Source organism: Aricia agestis, chromosome 19 (genome assembly GCF_905147365.1).
Source record: "Aricia agestis chromosome 19, ilAriAges1.1, whole genome shotgun sequence".
Classification (NCBI taxonomy): domain Eukaryota; kingdom Metazoa; phylum Arthropoda; class Insecta; order Lepidoptera; family Lycaenidae; genus Aricia; species Aricia agestis.
Window position 1 is genome coordinate 12327412 of NC_056424.1, and position 16192 is coordinate 12343603.

General features: G+C 37.3%; 1 protein-coding gene across 7 annotated transcripts in view; it reads right to left on the minus strand.

Annotated features, from left to right (window-relative positions):
* Nucleotides 1-16192, minus strand: part of LOC121736674 (filamin-A) — an 81451-nt gene that overhangs the window by 30836 nt on the left and 34423 nt on the right. For 4 of the 7 annotated variants that reach the window (XM_042128025.1, XM_042128026.1, XM_042128024.1 and 1 more), the window contains one exon: nt 337-477. In XM_042128025.1, coding sequence (XP_041983959.1) covers nt 337-477 — 141 coding nt within the window. Of the gene's footprint in view, nt 1-336; nt 478-890; nt 1139-12652; nt 12838-16192 lie in introns of those variants that run through there. The other 3 variants (XM_042128020.1, XM_042128022.1, XM_042128019.1) reach the window with 3 other exon arrangements.

A 16192-nucleotide genomic window follows, 5' to 3' on the forward strand; every position in this document is an offset into this window, starting at 1 on the left:
GAGTATACTTTTGGTCAAGGTTTGTTGGTTTGTCGTCGCAGTACAGTTCTTATTTAAAAAGTAACAGATGCTTGTAGCATGCGACCTTGAGGCTGCGTTTCCACTGGTGTTTTTTAAGTGTGCTTTTAAGATCCAATAGAATCGTGTTGTTTAATGAGCTTAGACAACTAAAGTGATTCTATTAGTTTTCAAAAACGATGAAACGAGGAATATCCTCGCAACGCAGCTATAGTGGAAATCGCGCGGGTCTTGGAATCAATGAAGTAAGGTTATGTCAAGTAGTCATAATAATCACCAAGCTGAAATATCGCATAACCCTGTCAAATTAGGAAGTACCTTGCACATGTTCCCCGTTGTACTTGACGTAGAGCTCGTGGACGCCCTCCTCTCGCGGGTCGTACTTGATGCTGACGGTGCCGTCGCGGTTGTCCTCGATCACCGGTGTGTCCCTCTGTCCGCTCGGCATCTTTACTTCGGCTGGAAGAAAGCGATATTATGTGAGAAATAAAGGTAACAAAACAACGATTGATTTCATTGAAGGTGATGGCGCATTGATCAGCACGTACGCGCCGAACGCTCCGCATTTTAGAAATGTATGAAATGATGTGAAACATTCGTCAGCACCGTACGCGCCGCATTTATGCGGTGCGTTCGACGCGTACGGCGCGAACGGTGCTTACAAACGCGCGATCAGCTTTAACGATCTAGTTATGTTTTTTTAGTTTTTTTTTTAGAACTAAGTAATTCTTAGTAATTCATGTACTCCATCCTATTTTTGTGCTAGTACGAAAATGCATCCCTATGAATTCAATTCAATTCCTTATTTGCTCTAAAAGTGGTAGATACAGTTATAGGTGGTGATCATAGTTGGTTGTGATAAAAATACAAACCTTTCCTAGTATCAATATGGTAGATTGTGATGAAATTGATGGGTATATAGTCTAGCTTCGTGCCGCTCTTGTTGAAGGCGATATCGTGTCCCTCGCTGAACACTATAGGTGTCACCTCCTTGTCAACTTCCGACACTGAGAAATACTTCTGCAAGTCTACATACAGGTTCGTGCTTAGGTAGCTGTCCTCCTTCTCCTTGCAGCCAACGATGGAATTCCAAAGATTAGTGACAAACGCCATTTAGTCACTGAACAGAGAGGTGTATGTTGTGGTGTGTGTTATACCTGACGGTGTGAATGAGGTGCCCCGCACACGCTTGGCCGTTTAAGCTATTGACGTTTCTGGTATTATTTTATTTTATTCACGTAGTGTTTATATTCTCTTTAGTGATTTATTATCTTTGATTTTATTCAGAAAACTTACACCTAGCCAAAAAATGTATATTTGTATTGTATTGCAGAGAGCTACTTATCATGACGTCGTGACGTCGACACGAAATTGAGGCCATCGACTCAACAGAAAAATTATGCAAGCGTCACTGCTTGCCCCGCACCGCCCCCGCGGGCAAAGGCGAGGGGTGCAAAGGAGGGCCGCAAGGCTAAACATCTTCTACTCGACAGGGACGAGAGCAGGAGGTGCGAGGAGGAGGGCTTCGTTCTGGTGAAGAGGAGGAAGAAGAGGAAGCCCACCGTCCGCAACCACCGCGGCACCGCACCTTATGTGCCCGAGCTGCGCCTGCGCAGCGAGGTGCCGCTCTACGTGTCGCGCCTGCACTGGTCCATGCCGGTCGAAGACGTCAAAAACTACATTTGCGAGAAGACCACCCTCCACCCTCAAGGTGTATAGTCCGTCAAGAAAGTGAAGAAATTAAAAAGTGGCAACATCGTAGTGTCATTCCTTTTTTCTTAGATTGATTTGAAAGGGATGACGCTACGATGTTGCCACTTTTTTAATTTCTTCACTTTCTTGACAGACTATACACCTTGAGGGTGGAGTGTCTGCACTCCCGCTACAAAGTGAATTTCAGTTCCTTTGTGGTGAGAGTGCCGACTCAAGTTTTATCCATCTTCGAGGTGGAGGAGTTCTGGCCCGCCAGTGTAGTTTACCGGAGGTTCCGGGTGAGGCTCCCGAACGAAGCGCGCATCACGTCGCCGAAAGAGACTTTACGTGATAAAGTGTAGTGTGATTGTGTGTGTGAATGTGTAAATAATATATATTAGGATAAAATTGTTCGGCGTGCATCCGTTGTCTGATTGCCATAACACAAGTTTTTACTTAGCATGGGATTAGACGACGTGATGTACGCTACCTAGCTTTTATACCACTGTTAATATTATATTATTGTAAAGAATTTGAATTTGAATCTAATTATTATCTATTAAAAACGCGTGTAAACTAGATTTTTTATCTATCTTTAATCTTTTTTTTTATCTAGATTCACAGAGTTTCTAGGAGGAAAATATTTTTACACGGTCAATATTCTTGTTTCTAATGGAAGTTTCATTGATTTAGATAAAAAGTTAGAGTAGAAACACTTTTTGCCGTTTTTTAAGGCTTGTTATGAAGCTAAAAAATGTACAAAATGTTTGAATGCTTATTAGTTACTAGATGACGCCCGCAACTCCGTTGCGCCAAAACTCGTATATCGCGTGGGAACCGTACATTTTTCCGAGATAAAAACTATCCTATGTCCTTTCTCGGGACTCAAAATATCTCCATGCCAAATTTCAGCAAAATCGGTTCAGTGGTTTGATCGTAAAGAGGTAACAGACAGACAGACAGACAGACGAACAGACAGACAGACAGACAGACATACTTTCGCATTTATAATATGAGTATGGATTAATTATTTCAAGCGAAAGTTCATTCTCTTTCTACGAAGAAGAATAGAGCTTAAGACAAGAACACTTTTAATTGAATGAAGGGATTAGGGAAAGGGGCTGTTACTCAACTTTTATAATATTTTCACCAAGAGCTGATAATGAGGATATAATAGCCATCATCTTAACGTTTTGTTTTTATTTTATGGAAGAGTTATAACTTTTATTTATAGTGCTGCAGTTTATGATCTTAATTATTTAATTACGTAGCTATAAACACATTGACAGACGGAGAAGCTATAAACACATCAGCTATTTTCATTCGAAAGAAATTTTCCCGTCAGTTATATTTATACGTTTTTACGCCACATATTATAAAGTGTTAAAAAACATGGCTGATGTATATAAAAACATATTATTTATCTAATAGCTTGAAGATTAGAGGGGACATAAAAATATTTGGCAGCGGACTGCGAGTATTTCGGTGTGTCGGTCAGACTATCACGACTCGACAGGACGCGAGGGACATTTTATTAAATATTTTTTAAATCGCTCCGTCAAAATTGAAAACTTTCATTGCAAATGATCATGGGCAATCATAGACGAATATCTACATGCAGTCTACACGACCATAATCGCTTGTGCTGGTCCATCATGGACCAACATAGAGAAGCAGTATGATAAATCGTCCTAATCAATCGTCGGCAAAGTTATCACTATTACGAAAAACTTTAATTAAAAAAGGAGTTAGTGTGAAATTATTAATAACTATAATAGACGTATAAAGATTAACACTCTAACTATTAATGATATTAATGCAGCTAATAATGTTTTTCAAGATTCGCTTGTTTTTGTCTAGTGCATTGAAAAGTAATGATGATAGACACAGATAGCAGAACATAAAATATAGACTGCGTATAAAAGCCTGGTATACATATTATAATATTATGGTACACATATACTGTTATGTACTTAGCGTATATGTATATATACATATACGCTAAGTATATAATATTTTTACTATTAGGAGGTCAGGGAGAGTCAATAATATTATTTCAGATAGACTTTATACGTAGCTTTATATTAAGTAATTATAAAATGTATGTGTTCCTAAACATTTACAATAAAGCACGATTGCACGATTTTGATACTAGAGTCCAGGTATACAATAATTTACTATTTAAAATCAATTAGAATAATTTATTTGACATCGATTAATCGCCAACATGTCAAATGTCGTCGATTTCCGTTGGACGGACTCCAATCTGGCTATCAAAGTCGCCAGAGTCCACGGAAACTGCTCATAGAAAAATATTATATTATTGATCACTATTTTATATTTGTGTCGTGTTTATTGATTTTTATTACATGTAGAAACAGATATCGGAAGTTTTGACGCTCGTAAAAATTACAAATCGCTGCTTTTAAGAATAATTTCATGTTTTTCCTGGAATATAAAGCTGTGTCCTACACGTGCGACCTACCGCGTTGGGAAAACGGGATAGCGAGTCAAAGGTTATATCAATAAATAATTTTAAACTGTTGGCTTAAACGTATTTAAAAGTCAGCATACTATAATGATAAATAATATAAATCAGACGAAAATCGGTTTCAATTTCAAGAATAATAATTATTTGTCGTTTTCATAAGTAGACACTGAAGATTTTCTGTGAGAGCTTTAACGAAATATTTAATATCTCAGCCACAGTAATAATACAGAAATAAGAAATTTTATTGCAAAAATCCTACGAATAATAAAATCTATGGAAACGTAACGCCCATACTATTACCGTTTTAAATTTGGTTCCTTTCGATCTGTCATGTAATGTCAGCCTAGTACCGCTCAAGGTCACCTAAATATTGCAAATGTATTGAAATGTGTACCTAAGGTACACTTTTTTGACAAGTATTGTGGAGCATGTTTTTTGACGGAGTTACTTTTCCTTCGTTTTTATTATTCGTAGCAAAAATCACTTCGACTTCAACAAATTGATTTTAAATTGCCGTTTAGATTATTAGGATGTCAGAAACAGAAAAAATAAAAATACCTATTAGTACTGAGGCACGCGCAGAAACTACCACATAAATTTCAATTTAAATTCTTCCGAAAATTCCACAAAAATAGCAAATTATCTTACAGTCTATAAATTCTAAAGTCAAATTCATTACCGCGACATTTTAAAATTGAAAGTTCTAAATACGAAATGTTATGCGAGTGTTGAACAAATTATTACCTGCCACGATGATTTGACGCGAGTATCAAGATCGGTGATTCACTCTACAATTAGTTGTTTAACAATGTAAAATATCTCTTAAATCACAATAAAATGAAAATAAAATTATATTCTTTTATAAAATGTCTAATAACACATTTTTATTAATATTGGTCATTATTACCGTGCATAATTTGAGGGCCTTTTAAAATAGTTTTTGAGTTATTGTAATCGTTTAGGTTTCAGACAGTAGACACTTTTTATGATAATTTCTATCTCAATAAAAGCTACTAAATACTCGCATATTTTCACATACGAAAAAAATTACCTTTAAAAACAATATAATATTTAAAAAATATTATTTTAGGGATACTCCTATGTAATTTTTGTAACCGCTTTCCTGCCTTCCTTGATTTTTAGTATGGCAAATTTTACAGCGCTCTAGCGGTCACTTGCGGAACTAAAATCGTCATACTAAATATTTACGTAGTCGGTATCGAGTATCGATAAATACTATAGCTTTAAACTCGTGGTAGAGGTACTGTACACAACAGTGAAGCCATTTGTACCCGAATACGCTGAACCCAAAAAGTGGGGTATATTGGAATTGGGGATAATGAAAGTCTATTATATACTACTTATCTAGACGTTCCGTGCGGCTTCGCCCGCGTAAATCAGAGATTTCACAGACAAATTAGTCCACAAAAAATAGCCTATGATCCTTCACGCGGCCTACTTCTTATCTGTGCCAAATAACATAAAAATTACTCCAGTAGTTCGTGAGATAAGCCCTTTCATATAATTTCCCCCGTTTTTCCACATTCTCCTCTATTTCTTCGCTAGCTTATTACTTTATTAGTCTTCGCTACTATTAGTCTTAACTCTTAGCATGACAAAACAATATAGCCTATAGCCTTCCTCGATAAATGGATTATCTAACACTAAAATAACTTTTCGAATCGGACCTGTAGTTCCTGAGATTAGCGCGTTCAAACAAACAAACTCTGTCGCTTTATAATTTATATTAAATAAATTAATATTAGTAACATTAGTATAATAGAGGTAGTTTTCGAGTTTGAAGTGTTAAGTGTTTTTGACACACATTTTAATCATCGCAATGACGGTGTTTGATATTCCATTTGCTACCAGGTACAATATAGCTGTCATGTGTAACGATATATCTGTAATAACATGTCTATTTGACACGATAGATCCTAAGGATATATAGCTACACGGTGCACCTGCCTGCCTAGCATACGCCAACGAGATATCTCACTCTCGAGATTATTAAAAACTACTCGTCTCATAATGTCAAAATTACGATATTATCTCGACAAAACTCTATAAAAATGTGTTATTTCGATGATAGATGAAGAGACGCGAGAAAAATGTTTGTCATCAATAGATGTGAAGAGACAAACCATCAAACATCGAGAAAACATGTAGAGTGAGATATCTCGTTGGTGTATGCTATGCAGGCTGGTGGCAAATAAATAGATTCGCCACTTAGCTTTTTTCCAAATTAGCTACTCTAACATTAACGAAATACGCCTTGGCTAAGGACTACGTAAAGTAAAATAAAAGATGGGAGAGCCATGCTTCGGCACGAATGAGCCGGCTCGACCGGAGAATCACGGGCTCACAGAAAACCGGCGTGAAACAGCGCTTGTGCTGTGTTTCGCCGAGTGAGTGAGTTTACCGGAGGCCCAATCCCCTACCCTATTCCCTTCCATACCCTCCCCTACCCTATTACCCTATTCCCTCTTAAAAGGCCGGCAACGCACCTGCCGCTTTTCTGATGCTGCGAGTGTCCATGGGCGACGGAAGTTGCTTTCCATCAGGTACCCGTTTGCTCGTTTGCCCCCTAATTTCATAAAAAAAACTCAATAACTTTAACTAAATCCGTTCCAGATTTAATCTAATCAGAGCACCTGGGCACTATTTATTACTAAGTATATGAATCTAATTTAATATAATTTATTACAATACCTTGTTAATGTCGACTTGGTCATTTACCTCATAATATCATCGTAGTCTTCATTTCCGTAATGTTTCAATTAGTCATTTTAATTTCTTCATCAAGAGATATATCAATATCTCTTGATGAAGAAATTAAAATGACATAGAATATTATATATTTATTATGATAAAACATATCAATGTTTTATCATAATAAATATATAATATTCTATGTCAAACAGGTGCTAAGTAAGTTTAAGGGTCAGTTCACATTTTAATGTGACAATGCGTTGCGAATTGCGATGCATTTTTAACCGGCCTCAAAAAAGGTTCATAACTTAGATACGTATGTCTGCAATATTTCCAAAATTGCCCAGTTTTCGTATATTATGTTAGTCTTTATCAGCGTCTGAACAAATGTGCCTTTCAAAGGATGTATGTTTTCATGTTTGTGTTCGCATATCGCATTTATGAAGTAAAAGATTTTTTCGTTGGTACTTATTTCTGACAGTTCTCCATTAATGACATGTGACATTTAGTATTAAGTACTTCTACTTCTTTCCTTCACCTTTTAAAGGGCCTCACTGATTGGTTCACACTCGGTGTTGCCGGCCGGAAAGACCGAGTGTGAACCAATCAGTGAGGCCCATTCATGGCAGGACTGCCATGCATGATTCTGTATTTTATTATGAAGACCATCTAACTGTACATTTCACTCTGGCAAATAAATGATTATTATTATTATTATCTCCGGAAATACAAGTCCGACTTAAGTAATTATCTTTTGTTGTACTAACATATAAATCTTTATAAGAAAGAAAGCTGTACTCGTATCATGTATGCTACACAAATATGTATCCTTGTTTTGCCTAACAAATTGGAAAAGTCGCTTAGTGGCCGGTTTGTACATTATTCCAATCCAGTGATCCAATTCAGCGTTAGATGGCACTATGCACTGGAATGTTATTTTGCAAAAAAGCGATGGAATAGATCACTGTATGGAAAACAGCGAACGTTGTAAAACGTTGCGTAAAATATATCTCTTTTAGTAAGGTGTTTATGGTTTAGACGTGAAATAAAAAATTCTACAATGTATTAACCACCGAAACATAATAATCATTATTATTATTATTCCACAAAATATTATCAAAGTAGATCAAAGCTGGAGCGACGTGTCGCGCTATCTCCGATCTGACACACTTGCTAAAACTAAAACCGGCGCGTTACAAAATACTCCAACTGCACAATATTAGACGCGACCTATGAGGTGTCCCGACATCATTTCACTCAATTCACTCAAATATTTAACTGTAAGTGAAGTGTATTCGTTTGTAATGAATGAAAATGAATTTCATCATTCTAGTTGATTCTGATGACTAAGAACTTAAAACAACATTGGTAATGATAAGTTATAAAAGTTAGGATAAAGATCAATAAGAACAATTTTGGTAGTGACGAACTTAGAAAACATTTGATAATAAAATTATTAATTTTGACGTGGGAGAGCCATGCTTCGGCATGAATGGGCCGGCTCGACCGGAGAAATACCACGTCCTCACAGAAAACCGGCGTGAAACAGCGCTTGCGCTGTGTTTCGCCGAGTGAGTGAGTTTACCGGAGGCCCAATCCCCTACCCTATTCCCTTCCCTACCCTCCCTTATTCCGTTCCCTTTCCATCCCTACCTGCCCCTATTACCCTATTCCCTCTTAAAAGGCCGGCAACGCACCTGCAGCTCTTCTGATGCTGCGAGTGTCCATGGGCGACGGAAGTTGCTTTCCATCAGGTGACCCGTTTGCTCGTTTGCCCCCTAATCTCATTTAAAAAAAAATGAGCTCTTTTGGAAAATACTAATTTATGAGTTAGGATGAAATGGACAGACACATATTTTAAACAATATTTTTCTCCCAAACTGAGACCCTAGGCTGTAGATTTTATTTTGCTCTACGCTACTACAAATACAACGGTGGCATGGGACGCTAGACCAATGTCGATAGAAAATGTAAGCTGTTTTAGTATTTTGTTTTTTTTGTCGGTAGCGGACATATTTTGTCGTGAGGGTCGGAGACGTAAAGGAGACTCACCGTAGCCTAACAATTGAATAAGGTATTAAGTTGCTACTGATTGTCGAATCTACATATTATATTAACCTGGCCTGTAGACAAGTGGCAAAGCGCTAACGCTAATGTTAACGCTAGCGCTACAAAATGTATGCGATTTGACATAAGACATCGCTTCGCTAGCGAATATTAATGTCAAATCCATACATTTTGTAGCGCTAGCGTTAACGTTAGCGTTTTGCCACTTGTCTACGGGGGCAAATCAGATAAGGTCCACAGAACAATGAATAATGTGTAGCGTTTCAGTAAATACACTAGCTAAAAGCCGAGCTTTGTGAGGTCTGCGTCGTTTTTCTGCGTGGCAATAATCTTTAAGGCAGTTTTTTTTTTATTACAATAGTAACCAAACCTTGACTAACCGATGATAACACATCTACATATAAATAAAAATTACTATGTTAAAGCAAAAATCAATAGGCGTGATAGTTTTTCCGTAAAGTGTACCACAAAAGTGCTCAGGTTATGGGACATACTAGGGCTCGCTTCGTTCGCCCTGCAGTTCGTTTCCGTATTCCGTGAAAACTAAAGTTCACATCGACCCACATACGTGGTCTAATTAGTTTCATTAATTAACTATGCCGCTTGGCTTTGCCGCCTTCCGCAATTACAGCCTGGTGACGGACGTGATTTAAATCCACCAGATGCGCCATTTTGTGCTGAATCAAGCTTTTCCGTAAACAGATGAATTGCATAAAACTATGCAAGTCTTTCAACCTGACCATGGTTTAGCCATTCAGAAGATTTTGACATGGAGCTTCCATACATTTTCTGTTAAATTGTTCATTAAATCTAAGTTAAGTAATTGCTAATGTCACGGAGTGCGGCCTTTACGATGTATGTGTAAAAAAGTTTTAGTTTTAACATGGTTTTAACCTATCTTATTTTCTTATTGTAGTCATTATCTCTGTTTCCCTACCCCCATAATTTTTCCCCACATTTTAATGCTCGCCTTAGTAACGACCGCGACATACAGCGAAATATTTTTTCTTGACTCAGAATTGTTATGACTCAATAAGAACGCTGTATTAAGAACCAGGGTAAATATGTAATTTAAAACTCAGTCATGTCTTTAATATTTAAGAGGAGTCCACACCGCCGTTTTTCCATAAAAATGTGGTCCCCTGTTTCCTCCCTGGATAATACCGATAGAGTTATAATTTTTTCCTGAATATCTATAGCCACTATTAGCATGTCCCTATATTTTCTTTTTTTTCATAATTTTATTATTAAAAAGATAAGAACGTCCAAAAACCCAAAAAATGGCCAGATTTTCCTCTGTGTTCAAACACCCAGAAAACAAAACTGGCTAAAATATACAATAGAAATAATATAATATAATAATATAATATAATATCTATGGACGCTTCACACCACGTCAGTCTGGCCCTGTGGTAAGTACCTGAAGGACTTGTGTTACAGGTACCAGACAACGGAAATATATTTAATACTTTTATACTATACATATATTTAAGATTTTTATTATATCATATTACACATATTTAATACACATCCAGACCCGGGAACATTGAAATTTTTTTTTCCGTCGGCGGGATTCGAACCCGCGACCCCCGGCTTGAGCTGCCACACATTCAACCAATTGGGCCACAGAGGTCGTCAAAGTTTGTTTTGCCGTATGAGTGGACTGGCTCGACGTATTAGAAATAAAACATAAGAACACAGTTCAAGACTTGCTTTAATTGAAAAAAGTACTTAAATCGGTTAAGTTTTTGAGAAGGAATCAGCGGACAACGAATCGAAGATTTTCTGTTCTTTTATAAGAACTTTTGTCGCATTGTCTCTATCGCGCTCTGCGGTGGGAGACTTGAGATTGGTGAGACAGCAATACATTTTCAAATACCTATTTTCAATTTCTCTCGCCCCTGGTGTATCCTCTTAAGAGTGGATAGATGGGGTGTTTACACCATAAAGTTAATATACCTAGCGAATAGAGCAACAATCTGGAGCTGTCAAACGAAACCAAAATTGGTTTTCATCTGTGTGAAAAATATGTGTGCGTATACACAAGCATTATTGAACATGAATTCTATGAGATGAAATTATCAACGTGCCGACTGGACGTCAAAAAAAGAATGCTGCTGTCATGTATCACACGTCTCTTTTTACCACGCAGTGTTACTGATAGTGACATCTCTCTTGCTCCGGCCTTTGTTTCTCTATTCGGCTAGGTATATTAACTTTATGGTTTTTTCGCCGCCGCGGTGGCGGTGCCGCTGCCGCTGCGGCGCGTGTGTAAACACGCTATCGCTTCTTTATAGAAACGTCGATCAAAATATATGAAATTGATATAAGCGTTGGATAACATGAAGTCGACATTCGACTCATGTTATGTAAATTCCATACATTTTGACCGGCGATTCTTTAAAAAAGCGATAAAGAAAAGTGTCTAGGCTACGGGCTAACGTATAGCAAGTTTAGCCCCAAAATTAAAGTGTATTTTTTATATTTACTAGTTTTTATATTGAATATAAAAACTAGGTTAATACCTACAAAAATATTATTTCAAAAACAACCTAAATCTGTAACAAAATGTTTTGCTACAGATTTAGATTGTTGTTTTTGACAAAATTGAAGTTATTTCAAAAATATATCAAAGTGTTTCGTTATAGAACGCGTCGGAGGTGCATCACGCCAAGAATGTTGCTGGAAATTTATATATCCGTCCCCCGCCCGCCTTCCCCGCCCTAGCCGCCCTAGCCGCCCCGCACAGCTGTTAGAGGCTAATGATTTAGCTGTTATCAAGGTAACTGTGGCCCAATATATAACCATTTGTTTGTGACGTAAATAAAACATGAAGTATGGTTTGCCATGGCATGGTTTTAGCAAGAATGGTCCTTGAGTGTAAACAAGTTATGCTTGCAATGTATAGTACAAGTATAAGGATTGAAAAGCATAATTTTGGAAAATATCAATACAAAATTTATTATCGATTCAAAAAGTAATCCTTTGGGAAAAAATATTATATTCCATGAGGAAAAAAAAATAGAATGGTTATGTCTATTTTCTCCACCAATGCAATTTCCTAGTTTGGACCACGTGCAAGAAAACTTTATAACTTAGAAAATGCGCTGTTGTTTTTAGTAACTAAGAAAAAATACTATAAGAAATTATGTGTGCTATTTCAATTTTTGTAAGTGTATAGCGGTTATAGTCCTATTTCGAAAAGTCCACGTGGTCTCACCAATTTAAACGGCCTACATTCGAAAAATTTTGCAGTATTTTAAGGGGTTTAGGATCAAAATTAAAATTTTTATATCACTTAACTGTTACACATCTTACATTGAAATTAAATCGCACAATTTTGTTCGCCTTGTACACATTTTTACGTCACGTTTTTGGAACCTAATTTCTTTCACTTGACTGCAATTTTTTTACATAATGCTTTAAAAAACAATTTTTTTATATTAAAAAGGCTGTATTAAAGAAGATAATCTCAAGTTTAGTACATAGAATGCATCTATTTCCATACTAATACAATAGCTACTTTCGTAGCACAAAGCGTAGCGCGGCGTAGCACCACCCTACACCTAACAATATGAAAAATTTTCCATGTTTTTCTCTCTATGTGTATTCATCAAGTAAGTATATATGTATCTGTTGAGTGTTATTTGTAAAATAAAATCTTCGTCGTACTCCCGTCATTCCGAAAAAATCACGAATTACCACTTCACTTCACAAAATCCTCCGAAAATGGCCACTGAAAAAAAATCTGGCCACTAAAAAAATGGCCACTGCAAAAATACTGGCCACTAAGGAAAATGGGCACTGAAAAAATACTGGGCACTAAAAAAATGAAGGTGGGTACCGAACACACCCGCGCGCGCCTTCGAACTACCGCGGCCGCGTAGTAACACACGTAGTATATATATATATATATAATTTATTAATATTGCGTTTATTTTCCAGATTTCGAGATGTTATTTTTGATGTGAGTGACGACTGAACTGTCGCCATGTCGCCACATGCATATCTCCACGTTCAATACATACATATTTAAAAAAAAATGTTTTTTGAGTGCAAGTGCACCAGTGCATTCTTTGTTGTTTAAATCGTACTTTAGGCATCAAGTTTCTACATTTCTGACGCAGCGGAGCACAAACAAATATAAAAATAATTTATGTTTAAGATAAAGAGGACAAAGTGAGTAGAGCTATTTTACTCTTCAATAATTAAAATTTGATCACTTAACTTATTCGAGAATTTCGTCTAGAATTCAAAAAACGTTTATATTTTTTCCATTTTAAAAATCGAAACAGACTACGACGTATATTTAGCCTAAAAATCTTGCTACAACAACAAAAGTTGATACTATGTAAGTCATTTTAAACTTCTAAATGGCCCCAACAAAATAGTAGCAGGCCCCAAAGGAACGGACCAAGCGGAGTGCTTTGCTCGATCTGGCTGAATCCTGCTACATCATGTCACATAACACATTGATTTTAGAAATTTTCTATGCCCTGTTTGATTTGCTAAAGTAGTTAGCTTAAAGTAACCGTGCCTAGGCGTCAAGTCGGCTAGCCATTCAACTAACTGGCTATTGGCTATGACGCATACACGATAACGCTTTTAGCCATAATCCATAACACGCCTAGCTGTCCAGTTGGACAGACACCAAGTCGAAGTAAACATCATCACGTCACCATTCCTTGAACAGGCGCCCGAGTCACATTGACACTTGGCTTTATTATTGGGTATTTCAAATAATAATTCTTTAGAAAACAATATTATTCTGAAAATTATAAAGAGAGAACAATTATAATAACAAAGAGGGATTTAGAAATGGTAATTAATGAGTTCGGCACAAGTAGAAGCAAACGTTTAAAAGACCAGCAATCACAATTCCTCCGATATCAATGAGTTACCCTCCTCTCCTGTTTCAAAGTGTTCCAAAATGAAGTCTGTCTCAATTTTCTGAAGCTTCAACTTTTTTTTTTTTAACAAAACATTATATTTTTCTTGACCCCCGAAGAAAACAGAGGGGTGTTATAAGCTTGACGTGTGACGGCTGTGGCATCGCAGCATCCAAACAGGTAGGCCAATTTTGATCATTTTTTTTTACGATCGAGAGTGTTCTTAGCTATTGTCCAACATCATCAGCTTAGTCACTCTGGAGAACTTCGGTATTCGGAGGTTTTCCTAATTATTTAATTTATAGCGATAAACTCTTAACCTGATTTCGATATTATGGCCTATGTCATTGAGGGTGAAGCTAAACGAGCGTAATTTGTGAGTTGTGAGTCGCAGAATTTCGGCTGGCAGAAATTCTGCTGCATTCAGTTTCATACAAAAGTCCTGTTTGATTCACATGAGCGTAATTTTGTGAGTCATGATTTATAGAAAAAAATATTTACGCTACCGAAATTCTGCGACTCATGCCTCACAAAATTACGCTCACCTGCTTCACACTGAAACCAAGCTATTCTGGAGTCACTTTATAGTTTTTTACGACAAAACCGGCGTGAAACAGCGCTTGCGCTGTGTTTCGCCGAGTGAATGAGTTTACCGGAGGCCCAATCCCCAACCCTATTCCCTTCCCTACCCTTCCCTATTCCCTCCTTACCCTCCCCTATTCCCTCTTAAAAGGCCGGCAACGTACCTGCAGCTCTTCTGCGTTGCGAATGTCTATGGGCGACGGAAGTTGCTTTCCATCAGGTGACCCATTTGCTCGTTTGCCCCCTTATTTCATTTAAAAAAAATAGTGCTCAAGTACATGCGCAGGACACAAAGACACTCTCTGTTCCTTTTATCTTGTAGCCCAGGACAAACAAGGTAGCTTCTCCTTTCTTCGGCCCACCACTAAACGAACAAAGACATTAATCTAGTAACGCCTAAAATATTGGAGCCATAAGCCCGTGAATAATTACGCATATAAAAATCGATTAAAATTATTGCTCACATCAAAGTGAATTAGTCGCCGTTATAAATGTGTCTGAAGAAAATTTGTGTCGCTTTAAAAATGTTATATTAGTATTTATCGATAAAACTTTTTAATTACCAACTAAATAAAAAATTCCAAAGTCAAAGCATTACTCATTTGTTTCTTAAAGAAAGCAAAGTTACATTATTATTTTAACAAAATCTTATAACTGGCTATTAAAGGTATACTATATCGTAATACTATACATCTAAAGTGGGCCATGGGACGCCCCCTTGGTGGCGCTGGAGGTCTAAAGGGGGGCAGTGTGGGACCCAGAAAAAAATGGGGGCGTTGTGAAGAGGCTTGGGGGGTGATTTATTTCAGGATGCATTTTATATTGAAAAAAAGGGGCGCTTAAATATAATTTATTCTCAAAGTGGCCAGTAGACAAAATAAGTTTCGGATCTAAAGGCACAATTTAGGTAAAACCAATCAAAAACTTACCGACATTGTCTCTCTTACTCAAGGTTAGGTTAGTTATGTACAGTTAAAAATCAAGATACTTTGAAATTGAAATTTGAAATCCGCAGGTAGCATAGCATGCTATGACATCTTCTAAACATAATATAGACAGCCTAAAATCAAAACTTCTCTTTAGCTTTGTCATAGTCGAGTAAATATATTTTCAACTAGATGACGCCCGCAATTTTTCCGGTATGAAAGTATCCTCTGTCCTTTCCCGGGACTCAAAGTATCTCCATACCTTTAAGAAAAATCGGCTCAACGGTTTAGGCCTGACGAGGTAGATAGTCACAGTTTCGCATTTATAATATTAGTGTGGTTGGTTCTTGTGTCAGCCCTGGGTGTTTGCAGTGAGTCAGAACATTTTTCCACTTGATCGATTTCAGGTTTTAATTCTCGAGTCGCTGGCGCCGCGCCCGGCCATTGTTCAGGTAATGCAAACGCTTTATAAAAGTGCACAAATAAATCACTTTTGACTGGAGAATATTTTTATTTGTAAGTGAAATTCTTTGGTGAAGGAATCGCAAAAGAAGTGCTTCATCTTGACCTTTAGTATAAAATAAAAAAGAGCTGTTTTAAGTGCCTTATCACACTGGCAATTAGCGAGCGATTTGAAAGCGACGCGACCGCGCAGCGCACACGCCGCGATTGCGCGGCGTGCACGTCGCGACAGTGCAGTGTCGTCGCGGCGTGGCGTGGACGCCATTTTGTACACTCGTCTACACATATTATTATTATTATAATATATAGTAGACTCGTCTAAGGAGTGACGTCAGAATCCATTTTGCTGCTGA